At 47.5% G+C, this 26,975-nt stretch overlaps 1 protein-coding gene across 1 annotated transcript in view; it reads right to left on the bottom strand.

Annotated features, from left to right (window-relative positions):
* LOC137526222 (protein mono-ADP-ribosyltransferase PARP14-like) overlaps window positions 1–26,975 on the bottom strand; it is a 494,364-nt gene that overhangs the window by 414,180 nt on the left and 53,209 nt on the right. Inside the window, exons 2-3 of the mRNA XM_068247439.1 lie at window positions 9,690–9,808; window positions 9,529–9,559 (exon numbers count right to left, since the gene is read on the bottom strand). Coding sequence (XP_068103540.1) covers window positions 9,529–9,559; window positions 9,690–9,808 — 150 coding nt within the window. The remainder of the gene's footprint in view (window positions 1–9,528; window positions 9,560–9,689; window positions 9,809–26,975) is intronic.

Raw genomic sequence — 26,975 nt, 5'->3', positions numbered from 1 at the left:
TCCCAGGCAGCTGCAGTAGAGCGGAACACAGAGAAATGTATCAACTCGGCAGCTTCCTGTGCTTCCGCAAGCCTACCGCCTGCCTAGTTCAGGGAATTTCCGCACTGCTATCGCACCTGGATACATTTTTATGAATGCCCAACCAGAAGTTTAAAATATCGGCAGCGGTGTTTTCCCGCATTGATTCCCCTTACCGACAGCTCCTTTATGAATGATAGCCTTACTCTTACCCCAGAGCGGTAGTGTGCGGGCCCTTGGAGACTGCACTTGGGGACACTTTCAAATATTTCCCAATTTTTTGAACTGACTGACCTTCATTTTTTAAAGTAATGTGGCATCCCAGCTTTACATGCCTCCGGTTCCCTGCGTCTTGTAAAGTCTTCCCGTATGGGGCTGTCAGCGTGCGTTTGCAGGTCAGTGTGTGTTGCTTTTCCCAGCGTGGTGTGTGGTAGATGCTCGGTCGGCCAGATGTGATGTGGCTCCGCCCACCTACACATTTCACACCCCCTTATTCACCACTAGATGTCACCAGATTCCAAGTACTTCAATTAGAGGCCAGATGGAATAAGCTTTAACAGGATAAATATGTTAGGTGCAATTATTTTGTCATGAAGTTTTAAAGAAAACCGGCGCCAGGTGCTATCTGGACATACTGCTGTTGTGTGCTCCTTCCTGTAATTGCCTGATGAAGCGGGTTTGACCTGCGAAACGTGTTGCGATCCTATTTGGAGTATACCAATAAATTTCCCTTTTGTGAATACACAGTTGTTGTGTCTGCTTGTGGGAGGTGAGTCCACCACTGCCTCCTAAGCAATAATTTTAAAACTTTTAAATATTGTTTTTATCCTTTTGGCGCCTCTGTTCTCTATCATAATACTGATTGTATCCACCTTTGGTGGAGGGGGATACCCCTTCTTGTTTTTCAAGCCTACAGAGAGCGACTTCTTAATCCTGAGTGGGGACAGGCTAATCTCCTCACCTGCCTATACAGTGGTTACCTGGAGGTAACCCTGGTTTGTGAGTATACAATTCATACTCTTTCTAATAATCCAATTATCTTGACATACTACACCATATCGGGCTCTCGGTTCTTCTCTTTTTCATATGTAACAATAAAATGTTCCCCTGGGGGGGTACTCACCGTCCTCCTGTGTCCCACGGCAGTCTCACTCTGGCCCTTCGAACAGCAGGGATGTAAATATTTACCTTCCCGGCTCCAGCGCAGGAGCAGTATCGGCTCTCCGCTCAGAGATAGGCAGAAATAGCCGATCGCTGTCGGGCCGCTCTACTGCACAGGCGCAAGTCTCCAGCGCCTGCATAGTAGAGCGGACCTGACAGAGAATGGCTATTTTCGCCTATCTCCGTGCTGAGAGCCGCAACAGCGCCCCCGCTGGAGCCAGGGAAGGTAAATAAATTAGCGCTTGTCAGGCTTGTCGAGGGAGGAATGCAGGAAACTTTGGGGGTGCCAGTGCTGGACTGCCTGCAGCTACAGGGGAGGGGGAAGCCTCATTGGGACCCTGAGGCTTCCCCCTACAGAGGTGAGTACCCCCCCCCCCCCCCCCCCGGGGAACTTTTTTTGTTACAGAGTCTCTTTAAGATTCCTCACAACATATACTGCTTTAGGATATAGGAGAAATTATGTCAGAGAAATCATCTTAGAACTATTTTACTTCTTTAGCAGCCTTATTTAATCCCGCTACAACCTAGTCCTATTTCAGTCAGACTGACAAGCTTACGTCATTCATCCAACAAGGACCTCAGGGCCTCCTTTAGAGAAAATACCACAGTGGATCAGTCAGGGTATCATGAATTAAGAGGGCACTTTAAGATACATAAAACATACTGATTAAACAGCTAAAACGAAAATGGAATTCTTCCCTTCTGGATTCATATCATGATGTTGGGGTGTTAGCTGATGGAATCTTGGAGAGAATTATCCCAGCTGAGAATTTGCACACACAGAGATTCATAGTAAAATGGAAAGAGAGGGCTCTGAAAAGAGGTGTAGAGATTTTGGAACTCTTTGCAGAGGAAGAAAAAGACTAGCTGAAGGAAATCACGTTAGAAGTACAAGAAAGTGCCAAGGTTCTAGACCTGTTTCAGGGAAATTAACACTTTTCCTCCCTAATCAACAATTGAAAAACCAGATCCAAAAGATCCAAGGTGAAATTAAAAAGGACAAACAGGCCAAATTTGCCAAAGATTTGACAAATTGGGATAAAGATGAAGCACTAAATCCCTCCATAAGCCTAAATAAGAAAAGAAATAGAAAGCGTTCTAATAGAAGATCTTCAGGAGAGGGCTCTGGAGGTGAAACTGACACTTTAGTGGGGTCAGGAACCAGCGCAAAGAAGAGCGTCACTTTTTTAGACAGAGGAAATCAGAGAGGGCAGAGTAAGGGAAGAGAAAGCAGAGAGGTCGGTACAGGTGAAGAAGAGGAAGAGAGGAAGACTCCGAGGAGGAGGAGGGAGGGGAGGAGGTACACCAGGAAGGACAGAGCAGATGGAACAGCGGAGGTATGACTACAAGAAGCAGGAATCGACAAAAGACAAAATAGTGGATAATAACAACACAGTGATAAATCTCTCCAAGTTCCAGCTAAATGAAAATCACCAGTCATTGCTTAACAAAGGGCTGTCATTTTCACCTCAAGTAGGAGGCGATGCCTTTGAAATCTATAAAGACCTAAATGTATTTCTGTGTAAAGTTATGTTGAGGCTATGGCATCAAGAGAAGAGAAAAGAGGAGGATGAACCTATTGATATAGGAGAAACTGATTCACAATTTGACCCCTTGATCATCATGCGACTATTAGAGATGGCCTCCCCTCTAACCGTACTGACCCACTTAAATTGGTAATGAATGCGGCAGCCAGACTGATACATTCTTCTCACCGCAGCGCCTCTACAACTCCGCTCTGTAAAGCACTACACTGGCTCCCCATCAGCTTTAGGATCAATTTCAAAATCCTGTGCTTTGCCTACAAATCAGTGCACAAGACCTGCCCAACCTACATCTCTGATCTGGTCCACAGGCACATACCAGCCCGCCCCCTCCGATCCTCCAATGACCTGCGCCTAGTCGCACCACGCATAACTCAGTTACACGCACGATTGCAGGACTTCACCAGGGCCGCCCCAACTCTCTGGAACTCTCTCCCACCAGCCGTCAGACTCGCCCCCACCTTTAATTCCTTCAAACAAGCTCTCAAGACTCACCTCTTCACGCTCGCATACCCCCCTACACCAGCACCATAATATGTTCTGTTAGACCCCCTCTCAAAAGACGCACCTATTGTCTCCACCCCACCCTTTAGATTGTAAGCCTCCGGCAGGGCCCTCCTCCCTAACGTATCCAGCTTGATTATGCAATCTTACTCGCAACCACCCCTCTTGTAGACTCGAACAGTCTCTATTTTGACCTATAAAAATTCCAGTTGGAGGCAAGCACTTCCAAAATTGTAAAAAGCTCTTTTATTGTCAAAAGCTCTTTTGACCTATGACACTGTATTGTTATCAAATCATTTGCATGATCTTGTTTTGTTGTGACTTTCCGTATGTTCTACCTGTATGTTAACCCATTTATCTATTGTGCAGCGCTGCGTAAGATGTTGGCGCTTTATAAATACAATAAATAATAATAATAATGGCCCGAACGGTTTGCCGGCGAACGGTTCCAGATGAACTATGGGTGGTTCGCGTTCACATGCGAACTTTCCAGGAAGTTCGGTTCACCCCCATAGTGCACCATTAGGGTCAACTTTGACCATTTACATCACAGTCAGCAGGCACATTGTAGCCAATTAGGCTACACTATCTCCTGGAGCAACTCCCCCTCTTATATAAGGCAGGCAGCGCCAGCCATTATAATTGTTCGTGTCCCTGTATTAATTAGTGAAGGGAAGCTGCTGGCAGACTCTCATAGGGAAAGATTAGTTAGGCTCTTTTAAAGGGAACCAGAGATGAATCACATTAAAAAATAGGAAAAGCTTTTATACATTCTTGGGGCTTCCTCCAGTCCCATAAGCCTGGATCGCTCCCACACCGCCATCCTCCGCTGCCTCTATCGCCGGTACCGGGTCCCGTTACCTCCGGCGGACGCAACCAATTTTCCGCATGCACGGGGCTCCCTCCATATCCTTACACATGCGCCTGCATAGTATGGAGGCGCATGCGTAAAGATATGGTGGGAGCCCCTGTACATGCGGAAAATTGACCTCATCCGCCAGCAGTGATGCACTACGCGTGCGTCAACTGGCCGAAAGTACGGGACCCGGTACCGGCGGATAGAGGCAGTGGAGGACGGCGGCGTGGGAGCGATCCAGGCTTATGGGGCTGGAAGAAGCCCCAGGTATGTATAAAAAATGTTTCCCAACGTCTCTGGTTCGCTTTAAGCTTGTTAGCTTGCTCCTGGTTGATTTTTATTCCTAAAATAGCACCCACAAGAGCTCTTTTGAGAGCTAATCTTGTTCTTGTGCTTTTTTTCCCCTTCCTCCTCCTCCTGTCTTGTCTTTCAGGGATGTGTAGGATGTCAAAAGCCAGCTTACATACATTGGCCGGGAATCAAACCCAGGTCAACTGCTTTGAAGGCAGCTATGCTCACCACTATACCACCAACACTACATGCTGAAGCCAGCCTAGCATGTACCCTTGTGATATACCCAAGAGAAAAATTAGCTTGCTTAGGGATTTGTAGGATGTCAAAAGCAACCTCACATACATTGGCCAGGAATCAAACCCAGGTCAACTGCTTGGAAGGCAGCTATGCTCACCACTATACCACCAACACTACATGCTGAAACTTCTTGGAGCAGACTTACTTCCTTCCTCCAAAAGACACACATACATCCCCATAAACTAATTCAACAGCAACTGCGTGCACAGTCTCTGTGGCACAATCGGTTAGCGCATTCAGCTGTTAACCGAAAGGTTGGTGGTTTAAGCTCACCCAGGGACAGCCTTGCCTTTTGCTTTCAACAGCTGCCCAAAGAGAACCCCATATAGCCATGTAGAATCATCTCTTTCTTTCTCTGGGCTTAAACCACCAACCTTTCGTTTAACATCCGAACACGCTGACTGATTGCACCACAGAGACTGTGCACACAGCTGTTGCTAAACGATTTTATGTGGATGCATGTGTGTCTTGTGGAGGGAGGAAAACAGCCTGCTCCAAGAATGTTAATGCCACTTTAAACAAAACCTGTATATATCAAATTTCGACATATATTTCTATGATCCTTTCATGATGACAAAGGCCAGAAAGAAGTAGGCAAAGGAGTGCCCATTTTTCCGTACGGCTAAGCAGTCTCACTCACTTTTTCCTACAATGAAGTGTCTGCTGTATGGCAGCAGAGTGATGCAGCGGAAGCATTCTGAGCCCATAACCCAGAGGTCAATGGATCGAAACCATCCTCTGCTAGGTGTACTTCGGTTGTTACACCTTGCTTTACCACATGGGCCAATCGATGGCCATAGCCCCGTAAGAGAAAGTGTCATTAAGGCCTTGCTGTAACATAGATAGTAGTGTAACTATTTCAACTAATGTTGTACCCTTCTTAAACTTGAAGGTTCTATACAAACGTAAGCAGAGTGGTGCAGCGAAAGTGTGCTGGGCCCATAACCCAGAGGTTGATGGATTGAAACCATCCTCTGCTAGGCATGATTTCATTTTTGCACCTCGCTTTATCGCATGGGCAAAACGGTTTCCATAGCCCTGTAAGAGAAAGTGTAATAAGGGCCCTGCCATAACATAGATATTACGGTAGCTAAGACTACTCCTGGGCCTTTCTTGTAGTTGACGAGATGAGTGAACTGTGACACCACACTTAAAAAAAAAAACAGCAAACAGAGAAGCTTCCCCATATTGGAGCATTGGATTTGGTCAAGTCTTAAGCCAATGTGTTGTAGGGCACAAGTAAGCTTTGGGTTAGCAGGAATGGTTGCATGGCCACCTAGCTTTTCATCCTTCCCTCCCTTGCCCTGGAATCTTCCAGACTTCAAATTGCTGTCCTTTGCTGTGTGTGTTGCACCAGCATCATCCAGGGGGGCACATGATCTTTCTGAAGTCTTGAATTGAAGCCTGTAAGCAGTATCACCATGTGTCCCACTGCTTTCATCTAGCAAATTAGGCAAATAAGCAAGCTCATTTTTCTCTTGGGTATATTGCAATGGTACATTCTAGGCTGGCTTCAGCATGTAGCGTTGGTGGTATAGTGGTGAGCATAGCTGCCTTCCAAGCAGTTGACCTGGGTTCGATATCTGGCCAATGTATGTGAGGTTGCTTTTGACATCCTACAAATCCCTAAGCAAGCTCATTTTTATCTTGGGTATATCACAATGGTACATGCTAGGCCAGTTTCAGCATGTAGCGTTGGTGGTATAGTGGTGAGCATAGCTGCCTTCCAAACAGTTGACCTGGGTTTGATTCCTGGCCAATGTATGTGAGGTTGCTTTTGACATCCTACAAATCCCTAAGCAAGCTCATTTTTCTCTTGGGTATATCGCAATGGTACATGCTAGGCTGGCTTTAGCATGTAGTGTTGGTGGTGTAGTGGTGAGCATAGCTGCCTTCAAAGCAGTTGACCTGGGTTTGATTCCCGGCCAATGTATGTAAGCTGGCTTTTGACATCCTACACATCCCTGGAAGACAAGACAAGAGAGGAGGAGGAGGAAGAATTACACTCCCTGATTGATGTATACACATGCAAGATGTTATAAAGTAGTTTAGGCCTGCAATTTAGCATAAAATGTGATTTCTGCCCTTAAAACACTGCTTTGCCTCAAAGCCAAAAAACATTTCTGGGACTTTTGACGTCTATCCCACTCAACCATGTCTCCCTCCAGGTGTTAGACCCCTTGAAACATCTTTTCCATCACTTTTCTGGCCAGCATAAATTTTTCTAATTTTCAAAGTTCACCTCCCCATTAAAGTCTATGGCAGTTCACGAACGTTCGCAAGTTCGCAAACGTTTGCGGAGGTTGGCGATCCTAAAATCGGAGGTTCGGGCCATCTCTAGCGACTATCTTCCGAGACGTCTGACAGCTGAATTATAAGAAAGCTCACTTATACTTTTGAAGTATCTAGACCCTTTGTGCATGAAAACTGATAACTACAACTGATAATACTGCTCTCTGGCAGTTTACTGTGGCACTATATCAGGTCAGGAGTTTATCTGGCTGATGCTGGGAATAAACTAACATGGTTATGCATGAATATTACTAATAACGCTTCTGCATGTCGCTGGAAATTGGATATGCTAGCATTATAGACTGCACAGATGTCCACTACTGTGATTGTTGAATAGCAATATAAGCATGGGTGGTACCACCAGTATTAGCAGATAGAAGAGGTATCTTAATAAAGGCTGCATGTGGTATGCGTGACTGCTGAATGAGATATTGTGAGCTGGCCAGCAATATGTATTTTGTGGCTTCGCTACTTGCCCTTGATTTTAACTCTGTTTATTATTGTAATGAGCGGGTCAGCACAAACAGAGTTCTGGTTATATGGTGATCTGCAGTATCACCAATAATACAGGGGCTATACCAGATTATATGGTGTACTGCAGAATCACCAATAATGCACGTATAGTAACCAGACAAGAGTGAAACTTTAATGCACAGTGGTGTTTGGTGCAACAGTGCGTACTGACAGATTTGGCTATACCTCACCAGAGGAGCTGGTGGGCACTGTCAGTACAGCGAACCCCTCACCAGTGACAAGGGCTCACTGGTGAGTAGAAAGGTCAGACTAATTGGGTTGGGTAACAGACATGCAGATACAGTACAGAATCGGGAGGCAGAGAAGAAACGGTTAACAGGCAGAGTCGGCAACAAGGTCAGATGGGCAAAGGTACAGAATCACTAGAGAGTAAGAATAGTCAGAAATGAGCCAGAGTCATAAACAGATAATAATAATATAAAGCTCAAATCCTATCACTGTGTGAAATCCCCGGTTTCCTCCCGGATCAAAGCACACCGGATCTAACCAAGGTCTGAGTGCTAACACGAAGTGATCGCAACAGCAGACAAAGTACGAATGAATCCTCCGAGCTTAAGAGCCCGAGGAGACCCTGAGGCACGCCCCCCTGCGCCAGGCCAATCAGGAGTGGCGGGCGCATGGCGTGACGTCACCCGACCCTCCAGTCAGCTGAGCCGCCTCTTAGTGGAATAAAGGTCGTGACGGTGAACGCGCGCACGCGTCAATGCGACCTTGTGGGCGAGAGACAAACTCGTCCTTGGCATGCTAGACGCCCGAGGACGGGTGGTGAGGCGGGCGAGGGCACGGAGGCAGCTGCGGTGACGGCACTGTTCGCCGCAGCTCCCTCATTGATTGTTACAATTACTCACGGTTGTTTAAATAAAGTTTTTTGATATTTTTTACATATACACTTGATATCATTTTGATTAATTCAAGATATCTGCCTTGCTCCTCTCCTTCATCTAATGGCAATACTTGCACATCACTTTTGTCCATCAATGTCTGAGGAGATAGCTCCTCTAGGCAATCTGGTTCATTTGGAGGTGCTGTGGTGGGGGAGGTGGTGTTGCAGTTGCCCACCACAGAGGAGGATGAGGAAGGTGCAGGTACGTTGGCAGCAGAAGAGGTAGAAGAGATGAAACGCTGAGTGAGCCAGTCAACCACCTCTTCTGCATTTAGAGAATTGATAGTTGTTTTTCTCCTTCTGCATAAGATCACATATGCCCCAGCCATGAGATGATGCCCTCTACTACCTCTACACTTTGCCCTGCCTCTGCCTGTCAAGTTTGATGGAGTGGGTGACCACCCAAGGGGTATTATCAAAATTTAAATCAATTTTTTTTTTTGCCACACAGAGATGACCTAGCAAGCAGAGCATGATCACACAGGTGGTAAAGGGACACGGTGACAGTCAATACACATTCCACACACAGCAGGCATTGAGTGACCTGCCAAGGGGTTTGGTCACAATTTAAATATTTATTTTTTATGGCAACACAGAGACACACAGTACAATCATACAGGTAGTAAAGGGACATTGTAACAATCACTACATGTTTAACACATTGGCACATTGATATTCAGCGATTGAATGTCACTGTCCTTCCTCAAAAGCATTTTTGTGGTCAGTAAGAGTTGTAAGACCAACTACTGGGAGTCTCTACCTGCGCTGCGCACTACAAGTAGCAGCGCACCTAGGAAGCAGCTTCACAGCACACCATCACAAAAAGCCTGTCTCTCAATGTCCCTCCATCGGCAGCAGCAGCAGCAGCAGCAGCTCCTCTCCCTACATTGACTAATGCAGAAAGAAAATGGCCACCAGGATTTTATCTTTTTTAGAGGGGAGTGGCCCAGGTGGTGATCATGTCTTATTGGCTCTCCTGTCCCCCCTGACTTCAGGGTGAAGGGTCACAAAATGGCACTATGGGGAACATGTTCTGGCATGCCTAATGCACACTCTCTAACAATCACTGGTGTGTTTATAAGGATAACCATTGTATCCAACAACTTCTGACGTGTGTTTCTCTGAGCAAAATTATTATTTCTTACCTTCACCCTCGGGCTGGCCGGACTGAGGACCCTGAAAGCAGAGGAACACAAGTGGGTTTAGATCTCAACTTTAAATCTTACCCTCAATCCAATCAATATATTATAAGAATATTTCCATTCTTCTAGTTACACCATTAAGACTTTCCTACAAGTTGACTTGCCTTGGTAGATTGTTCCGTTTCATTTGAGCTGGGGTTCCACTCAGTGACGATCAGCTCAAGCTTCTCTCCCTCTGGCAGGTTCAGGTAATGGTTCCCTCTCTGGAGGACGTTGTCCCTGACTGGAGGAAAAAAGGTCAATGCAGATTTTCCAGGGAATAAGTAGTGACAACACCAGTGTGTATCCTGGAATCAGGGCCGGATTTGTACTTTCCAGTGCCCTAGGCCTGCTGTCATCTACCCCCCCCCCCCCCCCCCGGCGCCGCCGCCACCACCACCACTACCAAAAAACATTCTGACCAACACTGACTATCGATCATTGGTTTGAATGGGCTCATTTCAGTAGTGCTGCTCTGCCTCCCATTCAGCCAAGAATCAGAGGATGCTCTGTCTGCTCAATAATTCCTGCAATTTGTGCTCCTGCCCGAATGTGCAAAGCAGCCAATAGTGTTCTGCAGGGCCAGCCCGCCCATGAGGCGGGGTGAAACGTTTGCCTCAGGCGGCACTTCTGGGGGGGCGGCACCCGCCCGTCCGTGGGTGGGGAGGGCCGCCCGAACTGGAGGGGATAGCAGGCATAGCGTAGCAGGAAGTGACGTCAGTGGAGCGCAGGCTGGAACGAGGAAGGTGAGTGATCCCCGCCCGTTGCCTCTTATAGCTGCAGCCAGCCAGCGACCTAACAAGCCTAACAAGAGGACGGGGGACCCAGGCGAGGGAGGGGGGGTCCGACCCCCCTCCCCGCCGCTAGGCCCAATACCCCCTTCCTGCCCGCTATCCCCTCCAGCTCGGGTGGCCCCCGCACACCCACGGGGGGGGGGGGGGGCGGGGGGCGGCGGCGGCTTCTTTAAAATTTGCCTCAGGCGGCAAATGGTCTAGGGCCGGGCCTGGTGTTCTGGGAATGCATACTTGAGAAATGATACTGAACTGATATATGTACTTGTCAAGAATGCATAACACTATACTGGCGTTGGTTGCTGTGCACATCTGGGCAGGAGCAGAAAACTTGCGCAAGTCGCAAGTGGCCAGAGCATGCGCTGCTTCTTTGTCCTCTGTGAGACTGGCTGCAGTCAGAGCCACAGACAGGTGGCAGGGAGTGCGAGTGGCCAGAGTATGTGCTGCTTCTTTGTCCTCTGTGAGACTGGCTGCAGTCAGCGCCACAAACAGGTGACAGGGAGCGTGAGAGGCCAGAGCATGCGCTGCTTCTTTGTCCTCTGTGAGACTGGCTGCAGTCATAGCCACATACAAGTGACAGGGAGCGGGAGTGGCCAGAGCATGCGCTGCTTCTTTGTCCTCTGTGAGACTGGCTGCAGTCAGAGCCACAGACAGGTGGCAGGGAGCGCGAGTGGCCAGAGTATGCGCTGCTTCTTTGTCCTCTGTGAGACTGGCTGCAGTCAGCGCCACAAACAGGTGACAGGGAGCGTGAGTGGCCAGAGCATGCGCTGCTTCTTTGTCCTCTGTGCGACTGGCTGCAGTCATAGCCACATACAGGTGACAGGGAGCGTGAGTGGCCAGAGCATGCGCTGCTTCTTTGTCCTCTGTGCGACTGGCTGCAGTCATAGCCACAAACAGGTGACAGGGAGCGTGAGTGGCCAGAGCATGCGCTGCTTCTTTGTCCTCTGTGCGACTGGCTGCAGTCAGAGCCACACACAGGTGACAGGGAGCGTGAGTGGCCAGAGCATGCGCTGCTTCTTTGTCCTCTGTGCGACTGGCTGCAGTCATAGCCACAAACAGGTGACAGGACAGCTCAATGGAGAGAAACAGAGAACAGGTAAGTAGCAAACATCCTGTCAATACCCACTTTGGATGTTTGGTTGTAATTAGAGCGGACCTGAACTCAGAACTTCCTCTCTGCTTCAAAAGATACACAATAACATAATAACCTTTAAAAAAAAACATTTCTTTGTTACAGCTGATACAAATCCTGCAATAAATCGGCAGTGTCTACTTCCTGCTTTCATGGAAGCAGACATATTGTTAACATCCTGTGCTTTCAATTTAGCTTAGATGTTGTGGCAGTCAGGGGACACAGAAGAGATCAAATTACAACGTCAGATTAGACACAGATGAGGGGGAATTACACAGGCTCTCTAAAAAAATACAAGGTAGATTTTTCTATGTTTTCCTTCTGTCCTGTGCAAGAGTTCAGCTCCACTTTAAAGCATCTGAATGATATTTATTTTTATTTGAAAAATCTATGTATCTCTTTTGAATGTTGAAAGTACATATGGTGGTGTGCTCTAACATATTGACAGTATACAGAAACAAAGTCTTAAGAAGGCTTATTCACAGAAAGATTACTTTTTTCTTTTAAGCCAATAAATGGTATCATCCTCATTCAAAACTCTCTGCTTTCGCTGTGGCTAAAACGGTACAATGCTTTACTGCTACAGGAAAGGAGAAGGATGCCAAACTATACAGACTAGCATAGAGGTAGTAACAGCTCAGGTGACAGTGACAGTTTAGCAATGAAAGTAAAGCAAACAGCATTTTTATTCCTCTCATAGATGGTAGGAACAGAAAATGAGTCAGGAATAAGTTAACTGAGACCACTGCTGGCTAGGAAGAAAAAAAAAACCTAAAGCCATAAATTTAAGTAGACTAGAGATAAGAAAGTGTAATTTACAGCTGCTGGGGTCAGTGTCACAATTGTAAAGGAGAAAGTGAAGAAATTAGCAGGGTTCACTGATGTCTTTGAATGCCTGCATTAAAACTCAGCGGAACTTAGTTCTATCTGCTTTGTAATGTAAATCCCTGGTATTTCTCACATCAACTTGTATGATCATGATAAGAGGAATTGATCATCAGATGAGGTGACAGCAGATGTTGATTGAGAGAGAGACTTGCTGGAATTGGGGAACTCTGGAATTCAGCTATTAGTGCAGAGCAGGGCGCTGGCTGGCTGTGCTGTGGGACCAGAAGAGGTGATTAATTTTGACATATGACCTCTTCTCTCTCCAAGTCATGCCGCCCCTCTTATCTTGTCTGAATTTATCGCCCTAGGCCGTGGCCTTTGTCGCCTTTCCAGAAATCCGGCCCTGCCTGGAATAGTAAATTCTGATATAGTAAACCTCAGGCTATAGTTACTCAGTCCTCAGTAGAGATGGCCCGAACGGTTTGCATGTGAACAAACTTCAGTGGTTCGCGTTCCTTTGCTTCTTATCATTTATGTACGGATGAGGCTTTGACTCATCAGTTTGGTGATTTAGAAAAGCAGTGCGACGTACAGAATGAAAAATTACAAACTAAAGTGTCTTCTAAAAAAAAATAGAAAACAGAGAATGGCCAATCTCATTGATATGTTAATTAAGATGAAAGCGATCGCTTTACAAAAAGAATTGCAATTTTACACTGAAAAAGCTCAGCTAAGAAAGGAGCTTGATAACATTACGCAAGGTTGTTTGGCCATGGATATGAAGAAGAATGCTTGTGAATGTGAGGAATTGAAAGAGGAAGTTGATAAACTTAGTGAAGAGAATTGTGATTTACAAGAAAGTTTAGAGGATTATGAATCTAGATGCAGACTCAGATAATTACATATTGCATCTTTGGAAGCAAAAGAGTCACAGAAAGATTGTGTTATGCAAAAGCTTACAGAGCAGCTGGCTCAAAAGGAACAATGTTTACAGTTGTTAAAAGCACAAGGTTACAATGCATGCAACCATGGTAACAGCTCAGATTACAGATCCCTGGGAAAGGAGCAAAGAGGCAGAGAGGAGCATCCGATTTGTACTGCAGACGAATCTCAATCTCCTCCTGAGCTTTCATTGAATCAAAATTCCACACTCTTTAAGGGATCAGTGAATAATGGCGCACAGCGCCTATGCATAAAAATGGCGCCGCATTAAAAAGATACGCTTATCGCTATTTATCGTTAGTACTGCATAATAATGGCGCATAGGGGAAAAAGAAGAAAAACTGCACACACTAACGTTATTTATCAATAGTGGCACACACTAACGTTATTTATCAATAGTGGCACACACTAACGTTATTTATCAATAGTGGCACACACTAACGTTATTTATCAATAGTGGCACACACTAACGTTATTTATCAATAGTGGCACACACTAACGTTATTTATCAATAGTGGCACACACTAACGTTATTTATCAATAGTGGCACACACTAATGTTATTTATCAATAGTGGCACACACTAACGTTATTTATCAATAGTGGCACACACTAACGTTATTTATCAATAGTGGCACACACTAATGTTATTTATCAATAGTGGCACACACTAACGTTATTTATCAATAGTGGCACACACTAACGTTATTTATCAATAGTGGCACACACTAATGTTATTTATCAATAGTGGCACACACTAACGTTATTTATCAATAGTGGCACACACTAATGTTATTTATCAATAGCTAACCTACATAAGCCAAACTGCAGACGTTATTTAACTGCAAAATGGTGAATGGATTTAATGTAACACTGTCAAGGTTACGGTTAGGCACTGGGGGGATCTTAGGGTTTATGGGTTAGGGATAGGTACAGAGAGGGTTCTGTGTGTTAACGCTAAATAACGATAAGGCTTTAACGCTAACAATAGGGCTTTAACGTTAAATAGCGATAAGCGGCAAACGGATTAGCGGCAACACTGTGCGCCATTATTCACAGGCACCATTTTCAGATGGAAGCCTCTTTAATCCTATCCCAGACAGGATTGATCACCAACACAGAAATGCTCAAGGGCAAGGTCATGCAAATCATAATGTGCACTCCACAACACTCTCTATACAGGATCGCACAAACCTGTGCCAGATATTGGGGAAGTTTGACACTTCAGCCTCACCTGTCAGCCTCTCCAATAAGCTGGAAGCTGTAGTCACTCAATATAATTTGGGAAACAGAGACGCCTGTGTGCTACTGCGTGCATGGCTCCCTTCACAGCTGTGTGAGAAATTACTGCCTCCTGTGGGGACTCATACTGGTCTGTTGGCAGAACTTAATTCCAATTGGGGAAATGCAGCAGACAGAATGGGAGAGTTACAGAGAGTGATGCGAGGGAGAGATGCTAGAGGAACCAATGCACTAGAAAATGCCAGATTTAAAAAAGGTGAAGACCCTGTTTTATTTTGCAGTGAGTACCTGTCACTGTACAAATCCACATTTAATTGCCCAGACATGTCTCCTGACGACGGTAGTTTTCTTTACTCGATGGCTAACAAGTGTACCTTTGTGGATTATCACACAAAGATTGCACTCAGAAATGCTAATTAATACCAGACATTTCTGAACATAATAAAGGACTGGATTCAGGAGACAAATCAGGACAGTAAAATGCAAAGGAAAATTGCAGAGGTAACTAAGAGTGAAGGAAGAGTCAGATCCACGGGCAAATGTTATAAATGTGGCCACATGGGACATTTCATGAGAGACTGTAAAATGGACAGGACAGTAGGGGGTAACAGACTTTTTTTTCTGACAGGAAAGATCAGAAGAGTCCTGGACCAGACAGGGTGCACAGGGAAAAAGTCCAAGATCCCGATGTTACCCTATATGGTCCACTCCTAAAAGAGCTAGAGAGGGTTAAAAGTAAAATCGCTGAAATTCCAGAGGAATACAAGACCCCACCCCCATCCAATCCTTATGTGAAACCATAGGGATTACAGGCCCCACCCTTTGTCCCCAGTATGTCAACTTGAAAGGGACAAGGGCAATAGACCACATATCCAGGGAGCGGTAGGGGGCCATCGCGCTGATATACTTCTGGATACAGGAGCAGCTGTCAGTTTGACAAATATGACATTGACAGCTGACCCTAATGGCAAGTCAATTTTTTAAGAGGTTTCGGAGGTCAGGTAGTTCCTGCATTGCAATCAATGCCAGTGCCCATAAACATAGGAAACATGGACATACAACACAGTATGTACCTGTCTCCTACACATGAGGGCACCATCATTGGATCTGATGTAATGAGAGCACATGGTTTGGTGGTCGATCTTTGTAATTGGATGTTGTGGAGAGGATCCAGGTACAAAGGGAAAGTTTGCATCATCACTGACAATTATGGGGTGGCATCAGTGAAACCCAGTGACACGATGGATCCCAGAGCATTGTTAAAAACTAATGATCAAAGGTCAGCTGAAATCTTGTGGCAGCATGACAAAGTGTGGGCGACATACAAAAATGAGTGTGGCAAGGTGACAAATATGATTGTCAAAGTAGAAGGCCCAGATCCCTTACCACAGAAACAGTACAAGATTCCCCCTGAATCAATTCCATTTGTACAGTGCACCATTGAAAATTTGTTGGCACAAGAAGTGATTAGAGAATGCCAATCAACAAATAATGCACCCCTATGGCCAGTAAAAAAGGGTAATGGTTGGCGACCCTGTCTAGATTTCCGTGCACTAAACAAATGTACCCCATCTGTCACCAATGTTGTGGCCAAAATGCCCGATATGATGACAGCGCTCAAATCATCTGCAGCAGTGTATTCGTCTATCGACGTCTCAAATGGCTACTTTTTGATCCCCATTCACCCAGATAGCCAAATTTGCATTTTGTTTCCAAGGAAAGCAATACACTTTCTGCAGGTTGCCACAAGGGTTCAAGTCCAGTTCAACCTATTTTCATAAATGCATGATTGATGTTTTTAAAATCTTTTTCAGAGCCAGAATGTATCATTCAATACGTGGATGATGTGCTTATCCAGACAGACACTAGGGAGCAGCACTATGCTCTCCTTAAGGAGTTACTAACATTAATTGAGAAAGCAGGGTTAAAGCTAAACCCAATGAAGGCCCAGTTAAAGAGAACCAGAGATGAAGCACCCTCATATATTTTATTACATTTATCAGTGGGAACATGACAGTAAACACCTACCCTGCTTTTAGCTTTATTCTTCTCAGTCTAATTTATCTGTTATCAACTGTGATAAGAATCCACCGACTGATTTAGTCTATGTTTGACCTGGAATCATTATAGCTGAGTCACTCCTCTGTGGAGTCTTTTCAAGCCCAAGCCCGCCCCCTCCTGGCACAGATTTCCTACTCAGAGCTGTTGACATGGGAGGGGCTGCTGCTGCCGAGAAAGAAGCTCTGAAACAGTGTATCTGTGTGCAGTGTGCAGCCAGTCATACTGTATGCAGTTTCATTTCTATGAGAGACACTTCCTACAGGCAGCCACACAGCATTCCAGAATAATAGTTGAAAGCAGACAGATGAAAGGCTGCAGCAGCCCTGCTTGTCTATAGTCTCATAGAGGCTAGACAGCACATCCAGAACCACTCATAACCTGGAAGCAGAACAGGTATGAGCCAGCGGCCATATTTGATATTTCCTGGAGCAATAATGGATAAAAAACACTCAAAAAGGCACACCAGAGTGGCAAAATTATCAGGTAGAGCATTTATTCTTTACAAGCTATCGACTGATATGTTTATTTTGTGTGAATCGTTCATCGCTGGTTCCCTTTAATGAAAGATTCTGTTTCCTTTTTGGGAGTTGTAGTTTCAAAGGGGGGGAGGACTCCTGACCCAAACAAATGTAAAACTATCCAGAAACTTCCAAGGCCCAATACAAAAACAGCACTGAGACAATTCTTGGGTCTTGTCGGTTTCTGCCGAGACTTCATTGAAGGATTTGCAGAAAAGGCAAAACCTCTTTATGAGTTATTGAAAAGTGACAAAAGGGAAGCAGATCCACTAGAGTGGGCAGAAGAAGAGGAACAGGGATTTAAACTGTTGAAAATCACTTTAATGCAAGCCCCAGCATTAAGTAATCCCAACATGGAATTACCCTTTGCTATACAAGTGTACACATCAAATGTAGCAATCATGGCTGTGTTGTAGGGGTTAAGTGGGATCCCTGTGACATAGAGGGACAGCAGGCTTGGGAAGAAGAGGATTTTGAAGGCAGGAAAAATGATACAGACATAGCTGAACTACTGCCTGTACTTAAAACCCCTACCCCTTGTTTAGCCAAGAAGCAGGATATACCGTATTTTGCGGAATATAAGACGCTCCGGCATATAAGACGCACCTAGATTTAGAAGGCAAAAATCAGGAAAAAAAAAAAAAACTAAACCTAGGTGCGTCTATGTTGCAGGGGTGTCTTATGGACCTTTAAACCCCCCAAAACTGTCTCTATCTAAGCTGAACTGCTCATCTACACTAAATCCTGCTACACTACACTTCACCTACCCCTGCTGCCCCCACCAACTACACTACACTACACTACACGAACTAACCCCTGCAGCCAACCCAAACTACACTACACTTCACTAAGTAACCCCTGTAGAAACCCAAACTACACTACACTACTACACTACACTTCACTAACTAACCCCTGCAGCCAACCCAAACTACACTACACTACACTAACTAAATCCTGCACCCAACACAAACTACACTACACTTTGCCCCTGCAGCATCTCACCTGATCCTGCTGCCGCGATCCTGTCCTCCTCCGTCTAACTGCCGCCATCCAAGGGTCATCCGAGGGTCCCAGCTGTGGTCATCTGAGGGTACCAGCCATCCCATCCAGAATCCCGGCTCTTCAGTGTCCCAGTCGCCAGATCGTCTTCACTGCAGACAGCAGCCATGCGGTAATCACGCGCTGCTGCCTCGCCGACATCCTCCATGGTAACGGCGTCCTCTTCCTAGTTACGGTGCCCCCTTCTGTGTGACGAGCAGCGCATGTGCGCCTGACGTCATGCGTGACCCCGGCGCACGTGCGCCTGAAGTCATGCGTGACCCGGCGCACATGCGCCGCTCGTCACACAGAAGGGGGCACCGTAACTAGGAAGAGGACGCCGTTACCATGGAGGATGTCGGCGAGGCAGCAGCGCGTGATTACCGCATGGCTGCTGTCTGCAGTGAAGACGATCTGGCGACTGGGACACTGAAGAGCCGGGATTCTGGATGGGATGGCTGGGACCCTCAGATGACCACAGCTGGGACCCTCGGATGACCCTTGGATGGCGGCAGTCAGACGGAGGAGGACAGGATCGCGGCTGCAGGAACCGGTAAGTATGTTTTGGGGCCCAAATACCGTACCTTTAGAATATAAGACGCACCCACTTTTCCCCCCTAGTTTTGGGGAAGAAAAAGTGCGTCTTATATTCCGAAAAATACGGTAGATGAATCCTTAAAACATCTTAAAAGTCTGATTAGACTCAAAGCGGCAGATGCTCCTGTTAAGAACTGATACGGCACTTGTCTTTTTCTTTTCCAGAACCCAGTGGAGCGAAAATCAACCGAACTGAGGCATCTGGACAATGTACATAACGTTTTTATTTTCCATGGTGCTGATTATGCTGTGTAATAGTGACACAGTGGAACTTGAGGAGGAATACTCTGGATATGTAGATGGAGATATGAAATTACATAATCCAGAGACAATAATGACAAAGCAGATAAAACAATGGATATATTTGCAACAAAAACATGAGGACAACAATAATAGGAGAAGAAAATCTAGACTGACAATGGATCGCCGTGTACTAATGGGGCAATCAGGATGGAGATCAATATAGGAAGTTTTTTTCATTTGGCAGGTTTAATCCCAATTCCAGAGACGATAGGCTGCCATTTGTAGTTTGAAGTTTAAACTTGAATCTCTGCAGTCAGATGTAAATGTTAAAATATATATGAACGAAACGGGTTATTGGTAGTGTTGGGCGAACACCTGGATGTTCGGGTTCGCGAACGTTTGCCGAACATGGCCGCGATGTTCGGGTGTTCGCGCCGAAATCCGAACATAATGGAAGTCAATGGGGACCCGAACTTTCGTGCTTTGTAAAGCCTCCTTACATGCTACATATCCAAAATTTGCAGGGTATGTGCACCTTGGGAGTGGGTACAAGAGGAAAAAAAATATTTGAAAAAGAGCTTATAGTTTTTGAGAAAATTAATTGTAAAGTTTCAAAGGTAAAACTGTCTTTTAAATGCGGAAAATGTCATTTTTCTTTGCACAGGTAACATGCTTTTTGTCGCCATGCAGTCATAAATGTAATACAGATAAGAGGTTCCAGGAAAAGGGACCGGTAACGCTAACCCAGCAGCAGCACACGTGATGGAACAGGAGGAGGGCGGCGCAGGAGGAGAAGGCCACGCTTTGAGACACAACAACTCAGGCCTTGCATGAGGACAAGAAGCGTGCGGATAGCATGCATTTTGCCGCCATGCAGTCATAAATGTAATACAGATAAGAAGTTCCAGGAAAAGGGACCGGAAACGCTAACCCAGCAGCAGCACACGTGATGGAACAGGAGGAGGCGCAGGAGAAGAAGGCCACGCTTTGAGACACAACAACCCAGGCATTGCATGAGGACAAGAAGCGTGCGGATAGCATGCATTTTGCCGCCATGCAGTCATAAATGCAATACAGATAAGAGGTTCCAGGAAAAGGGACCGGTAACGCTAACCCAGCAGTAGCACACGTGATGGAACAGGAGGAGGGCGGCGCAGGAGGAGAGGGCCACGCTTTGAGACACAACAACCCAGGCCGTGCATGAGGACAAGAAGCGTGCGGATAGCATGCTTTTTGCCGCCATGCAGTCATAAATGTAATACAGATAAGAGGTTCCAGGAAAAGGGACCGGTAACGCTAACCCAGCAGCAGCACACGTGATGGAACAGGAGGAGGCGCAGGAGGAGAAGGCCACGCTTTGAGACACAACAACCCAAGCCTTGCATGAGGACAAGAAGTGTGCGGATAGCATGCATTTTGCCGCCATGCAGTCACAAATGTAATACAGTTAAGAGGTTCCAGGAAAAGGGACCGGTAACGCTAACCCAGCAGCAGCACACGTGATGGAACAGGAGGAGGGCGGCGCAGGAGGAGAAGGCCACGCTTTGAGACACAACAACCCAGGCCTTGCATGAGGACAAGAAGCGTGCAGATAGCATGCATTTTGCCGCCATGCAGTCATAAATGTAATACAGATAAGAGGTTCCATAAAAAGGGACCGGCAACGCTAACCCAGCAGCAGCACACGTGATGGAACAGGAGGAGGCGCAGGAGGAGAAGGCCACGCTTTGAGACACAACAACCCAGGCCTTGCATGAGGACAAGAAGCGTGCGGATAGCATGCATTTTGCCGCCATGCCGTCATAAATGTAATACAGATAAGAGGTTCCAGGAAAAGGGACCGGTAACGCTAACCCAGCAGCAGCACACGTGATGGAACAGGAGGAGGGCGGCGCAGGAGGAGAAGGCCACGCTTTGAGACACAACAACCCAGGCCTTGCATGAGGACAAGAAGCGTGCGGATAGCATGCATTTTGCCGCCATGCAGTCATAAATGTAATACAGATAAGAGGTTCCATAAAAAGGGACCGGCAATGCTAACCCAGCAGCAGCACACGTGATGGAAAAGGAGGAGGCGCAGGAGGAAAAGGCCACGCTTTGAGACACAACAACCCAGGCCTTGCATGAGGACAAGAAGCAAGCGGATAGCATGCATTTTGCCGCCATGCAGTCATAAATGTAATACAGATAAGAGGTTCCAGGAAAAGGGACCGGTAACGCTAACTCAGCAGCAGCACACGTGATGGAACAGGAGGAGGCGCAGAAGGAGAAGGCCACGCTTTGAAACACAACAACCCAGGCCTTGCATGTGGACAAGAAGCGTGCGGATAGCATGCATTTTGCCGCCATGCAGTCATAAATGTAGAACAGATCAGAGGTTCCATAAAAAGGGACCGGCAACGCTAACCCAGCAGCAGCACACGTGATGGAACAGGAGGAGGCGCAGGAGGAGAAGGCCACGCTTTGAGACACAACAACCCAGGCCTTGCATGAGGACAAGAAGCGTGCGGATAGCATGCTTTTTGCCGCTATGCAGTCATAAATGTAATACAGATGAGAGGTTCAATAAACAGGGACTGGAAACGCTAACCCAGCAGCAGCACACGTGATGGAACAGGAGGAGGTGCAGGAGGAGAAGGCCACGCTTTGAGACACAACAACCCAGGCCTTGCATGAGGACAAGAAGCGTGCGGATAGCATGCTTTTTGCCGCCATGCAGTCATAAATGTAATACAGATAAGAGGTTCAATAAACAGAGACCGGAAACGGTAACCCAGCAGCAGCACACGTGATGGAACAGGAGGAGGCGCAGGAGGAGAAGGCCACGCTTTGAGACACAACAACCCAGGCCTTGCATGAGGACAAGAAGCGTGCGGATAGCATGCTTTTTGCCGCCATGCAGTCATAAATGTAATACAGATAAGAGGTTCCAGGAAAAGGGACCGGTAACGCTAACCCAGCAGCAGCACACGTGATGGAACAGGAGGCGGCGCAGGAGGAGAAGGCCACGCTTTGAGACACAACAACCCAGGCCTTGCATGAGGACAAGAAGCGTGCGGATAGCATGCATTTTGCCGCCATGCAGTCATAAATGTAATACAGATAAGAGGTTCCAGGAAAAGGGACCGGTAACGCTAACCCAGCAGCAGCACACGTGATGGAACAGGAGGAGGCGCAGGAGGAGTAGGCCACGCTTTGAGACACAACAACCCAGGCCTTGCATGAGGACAAGAAGCGTGCGGATAGCATGCATTTTGCCGCCATGCAGTCATAAATGTAATACAGATAAGAGGTTCCAGGAAAAGGGACCGGTAACGTTAACCCAGCAGCAGCACACGTGATGGAACAGGAGGAGGGCGGCGCAGGAGGACAAGGCCACGCTTTGAAACACAACAACCCAGGCCTTGCATGAGGACAAGAAGCGTGCGGATAGCATGCATTTTGCCGCCATGCAGTCATACATGTAATACAGATAAGAGGTTCCAGGAAAAGGGACCGGTAACGCTAACCCAGCAGCAGCACACGTGATGGAACAGGAGGAGGCGCAGGAGGAGTAGGCCACGCTTTGAGACACAACAACCCAGGCCTTGCATGAGGACAAGAAGCAAGCGGATAGCATGCATTTTGCCGCCATGCAGTCATAAATTTAATACAGATAAGAGGTTCCAGGAAAAGGGACCGGTAACGTTAACCCAGCAGCAGCACACGTGATGGAACAGGAGGAGGGCGGCGCAGGAGGACAAGGCCACGCTTTGAAACACAACAACCCAGGCCTTGCATGAGGACAAGAAGCGTGCGGATAGCATGCATTTTGCCGCCATGCAGTCATAAATGTAATACAGATAAGAGGTTCCAGGAAACGGGACCGGTAACACTAACCCAGCAGCAGCACACGTGATGGAACAGGAGGAGGGCGGCACAGGAGGAGAAGGCCACGCTTTGAGACACAACAACCCAGGCCTTGCATGAGGACAAGAAGCGTGCAGATAGCATGCATTTTGCCGCCATGCAGTCATAAATGTAATACAGATAAGAGGTTCCATAAAAAGGGACCGGCAATGCTAACCCAGCAGCAGCACACGTGATGGAAAAGGAGGAGGCACAGGAGGAAAAGGCCACGCTTTGAGACACAACAACCCAGGCCTTGCATGAGGACAAGAAGCAAGCGGATAGCATGCATTTTGCCGCCATGCAGTCATAAATGTAATACAGATAAGAGGTTCCAGGAAAAGGGACCGGTAACGCTAACCCAGCAGCAGCACACGTGATGGAACAGGAGGAGGCGCAGAAGGAGAAGGCCACGCTTTGAGACACAACAACCCAGGCCTTGCATGAGGACAAGAAGCGTGCGGATAGCATGCATTTTGCCGCCATGCAGTCATAAATGTAATACAGATAAGAGGTTTCAGGAAAAGGGACTGGTAACGCTAACCCAGCAGCAGCACACGTGATGGAACAGGAGGAGGGCGGCGCAGGAGGAGAAGGCCACGCTTTGAGACACAACAACCCAGGCCTTGCATGTGGACAAGAAGCGTGCGGATAGCATGCATTTTGCCGCCATGCAGTCATAAATGTAGAACAGATCAGAGGTTCCATAAAAAGGGACCGGCAACGCTAACCCAGCAGCAGCACACGTGATGGAACAGGAGGAGGCGCAGGAGGAGAAGGCCACGCTTTGAGACACAACAACCCAGGCCTTGCATGAGGACAAGAAGCATGCGGATAGCATGCTTTTTGCCGCTATGCAGTCATAAATGTAATACAGATGAGAGGTTCAATAAACAGGGACCGGAAACGCTAACCCAGCAGCAGCACACGTGATGGAACAGGAGGAGGTGCAGGAGGAGAAGGCCACTCTTTGAGACACAACAACCCAGGCCTTGCATGAGGACAAGAAGCGTGCTGCGGATAGCATGCTTTTTGCCGCCATGCAGTCATAAATGTAATACAGATAAGAGGTTCAATAAACAGGGACCGGAAACGGTAACCCAGCAGCAGCACACGTCATGGAACAGGAGGAGGCGCAGGAGGAGAAGGCCACGCTTTGAGACACAACAACCCAGGCCTTGCATGAGGACAAGAAGCGTGCGGATAGCATGCTTTTTGCCGCCATGCAGTCATAAATGTAATACAGATAAGAGGTTCCAGGAAAAGGGACCGGTAACGCTAACCCAGCAGCAGCACAGGTGATGGAACAGGAGGCGGCGCAGGAGGAGAAGGCCACGCTTTGAGACACAACAACCCAGGCCTTGCATGAGGACAAGAAGCGTGCGGATAGCATGCATTTTGCCGCCATGCAGTCATAAATGTAATACAGATAAGAGGTTCCAGGAAAAGGGACCGGTAACGCTAACCCAGCAGCAGCACACGTCATGGAACAGGAGGAGGCGCAGGAGGAGTAGGCCACGCTTTGAGACACAACAACCCAGGCCTTGCATGAGGACAAGAAGCGTGCGGATAGCATGCATTTTGCCGCCATGCAGTCATAAATGTAATACAGATAAGAGGTTCCAGGAAAAGGGACCGGTAACGTTAACCCAGCAGCAGCACACGTGATGGAACAGGAGGAGGGCGGCGCAGGAGGACAAGGCCACGCTTTGAAACACAACAACCCAGGCCTTGCATGAGGACAAGAAGCGTGCGGATAGCATGCATTTTGCTGCCATGCAGTCATAAATGTAGAACAGATCAGAGGTTCCATAAAAAGGGACCGGCAACGCTAACCCAGCAGCAGCACACGTGATGGAACAGGAGGAGGCGCAGGAGGAGAAGGCCACGCTTTGAGACACAACAACCCAGGCCTTGCATGAGGACAAGAAGCGTGCGGATAGCATGCTTTTTGCCGCCATGCAGTCATAAATGTAATACAGATAAGAGGTTCCAGGAAAAGGGACCGGTAACGCTAACCCAGCAGCAGCACACGTGATGGAACAGGAGGAGGCGCAGGAGGAGTAGGCCACGCTTTGAGACACAACAACCCAGGCCTTGCATGAGGACAAGAAGCGTGCGGATAGCATGCATTTTGCCGCCATGCAGTCATAAATGTAATACAGATAAGAGGTTCCAGGAAACGGGACCGGTAACACTAACCCAGCAGCAGCACACGTGATGGAACAGGAGGAGGGCGGCGCAGGAGGAGAAGGCCACGCTTTGAGACACAACAACCCAGGCCTTGCATGAGGACAAGAAGCGTGCGGATAGCATGCATTTTGCCGCCATGCAGTCATAAATGTAATACAGATAAGAGGTTCCATAAAAAGGGACCGGCAATGCTAACCCAGCAGCAGCACACGTGATGGAAAAGGAGGAGGCGCAGGATGAAAAGGCCACGCTTTGAGACACAACAACCCAGGCCTTGCATGTGGACAAGAAGCAAGCGGATAGCATGCATTTTGCCGCCATGCAGTCATAAATGTAATACAGATAAGAGGTTCCAGGAAAAGGGACCGGTAACGCTAACCCAGCAGCAGCACACGTGATGGAACAGGAGGAGGCGCAGAAGGAGAAGGCCACGCTTTGAGACACAACAACCCAGGCCTTGCATGAGGACAAGAAGCGTGCGGATAGCATGCATTTTGCCGCCATGCAGTCATAAATGTAATACAGATAAGAGGTTTCAGGAAAAGGGACTGGTAACGCTAACCAAGCAGCAGCACACGTGATGGAACAGGAGGAGGGCGGCGCAGGAGGAGAAGGCCACGCTTTGAGACACAACAACCCAGGCCTTGCATGTGGACAAGAAGCGTGCGGATAGCATGCATTTTGCCGCCATGCAGTCATAAATGTAGAACAGATCAGAGGTTCCATAAAAAGGGACCGGCAACGCTAACCCAGCAGCAGCACACGTGATGGAACAGGAGGAGGCGCAGGAGGAGAAGGCCACGCTTTGAGACACAACAACCCAGGCCTTGCATGAGGACAAGAAGCGTGCGGATAGCATGCTTTTTGCCGCTATGCAGTCATAAATGTAATACAGATGAGAGGTTCAATAAACAGGGACCGGAAACGCTAACCCAGCCGCAGCACACGTGATGGAACAGGAGGAGGTGCAGGAGGAGAAGGCCACGCCTTGAGACACAACAACCCAGGCCTTGCATGAGGACAAGAAGCGTGCGGATAGCATGCTTTTTGCCGCCATGCAGTCATAAATGTAATACAGATAAGAGGTTCAATAAACAGGGACCAGAAACGCTAACCCAGCAGCAGCACACGTGATGGAACAGGAGGAGGGCGGCGCAGGAGGACAAGGCCACGCTTTGAAACACAACAACCCAGGCCTTGCATGAGGACAAGAAGCGTGCGGATAGCATGCATTTTGCCGCCATGCAGTCATACATGTAATACAGATAAGAGGTTCCAGGAAAAGGGACCGGTAACGCTAACCCAGCAGCAGCACACGTGATGGAACAGGAGGAGGCGCAGGAGGAGAAGGCCACGCTTTGAGACACAACAACCCAGGCCTTGCATGAGGACAAGAAGCAAGCGGATAGCATGCATTTTGCCGCCATGCAGTCATAAATTTAATACAGATAAGAGGTTCCAGGAAAAGGGACCGGTAACGTTAACCCAGCAGCAGCACACGTGATGGAACAGGAGGAGGGCGGCGCAGGAGGACAAGGCCACGCTTTGAAACACAACAACCCAGGCCTTGCATGAGGACAAGAAGCATGCGGATAGCATGCATTTTGCCGCCATGCAGTCATAAATGTAATACAGATAAGAGGTTCCAGGAAACGGGACCGGTAACACTAACCCAGCAGCAGCACACGTGATGGAACAGGAGGAGGGCGGCACAGGAGGAGAAGGCCACGCTTTGAGACACAACAACCCAGGCCTTGCATGAGGACAAGAAGCGTGCGGATAGCATGCATTTTGCCGCCATGCAGTCATAAATGTAATACAGATAAGAGGTTCCATAAAAAGGGACCGGCAATGCTAACCCAGCAGCAGCACACGTGATGGAAAAGGAGGAGGCGCAGGAGGAAAAGGCCACGCTTTGAGACACAACAACCCAGGCCTT

Source organism: Hyperolius riggenbachi, chromosome 7 (assembly GCF_040937935.1).
Source record: "Hyperolius riggenbachi isolate aHypRig1 chromosome 7, aHypRig1.pri, whole genome shotgun sequence".
NCBI lineage: Eukaryota > Metazoa > Chordata > Amphibia > Anura > Hyperoliidae > Hyperolius > Hyperolius riggenbachi.
This window is presented reverse-complemented; position numbering and strand designations above follow the sequence as displayed.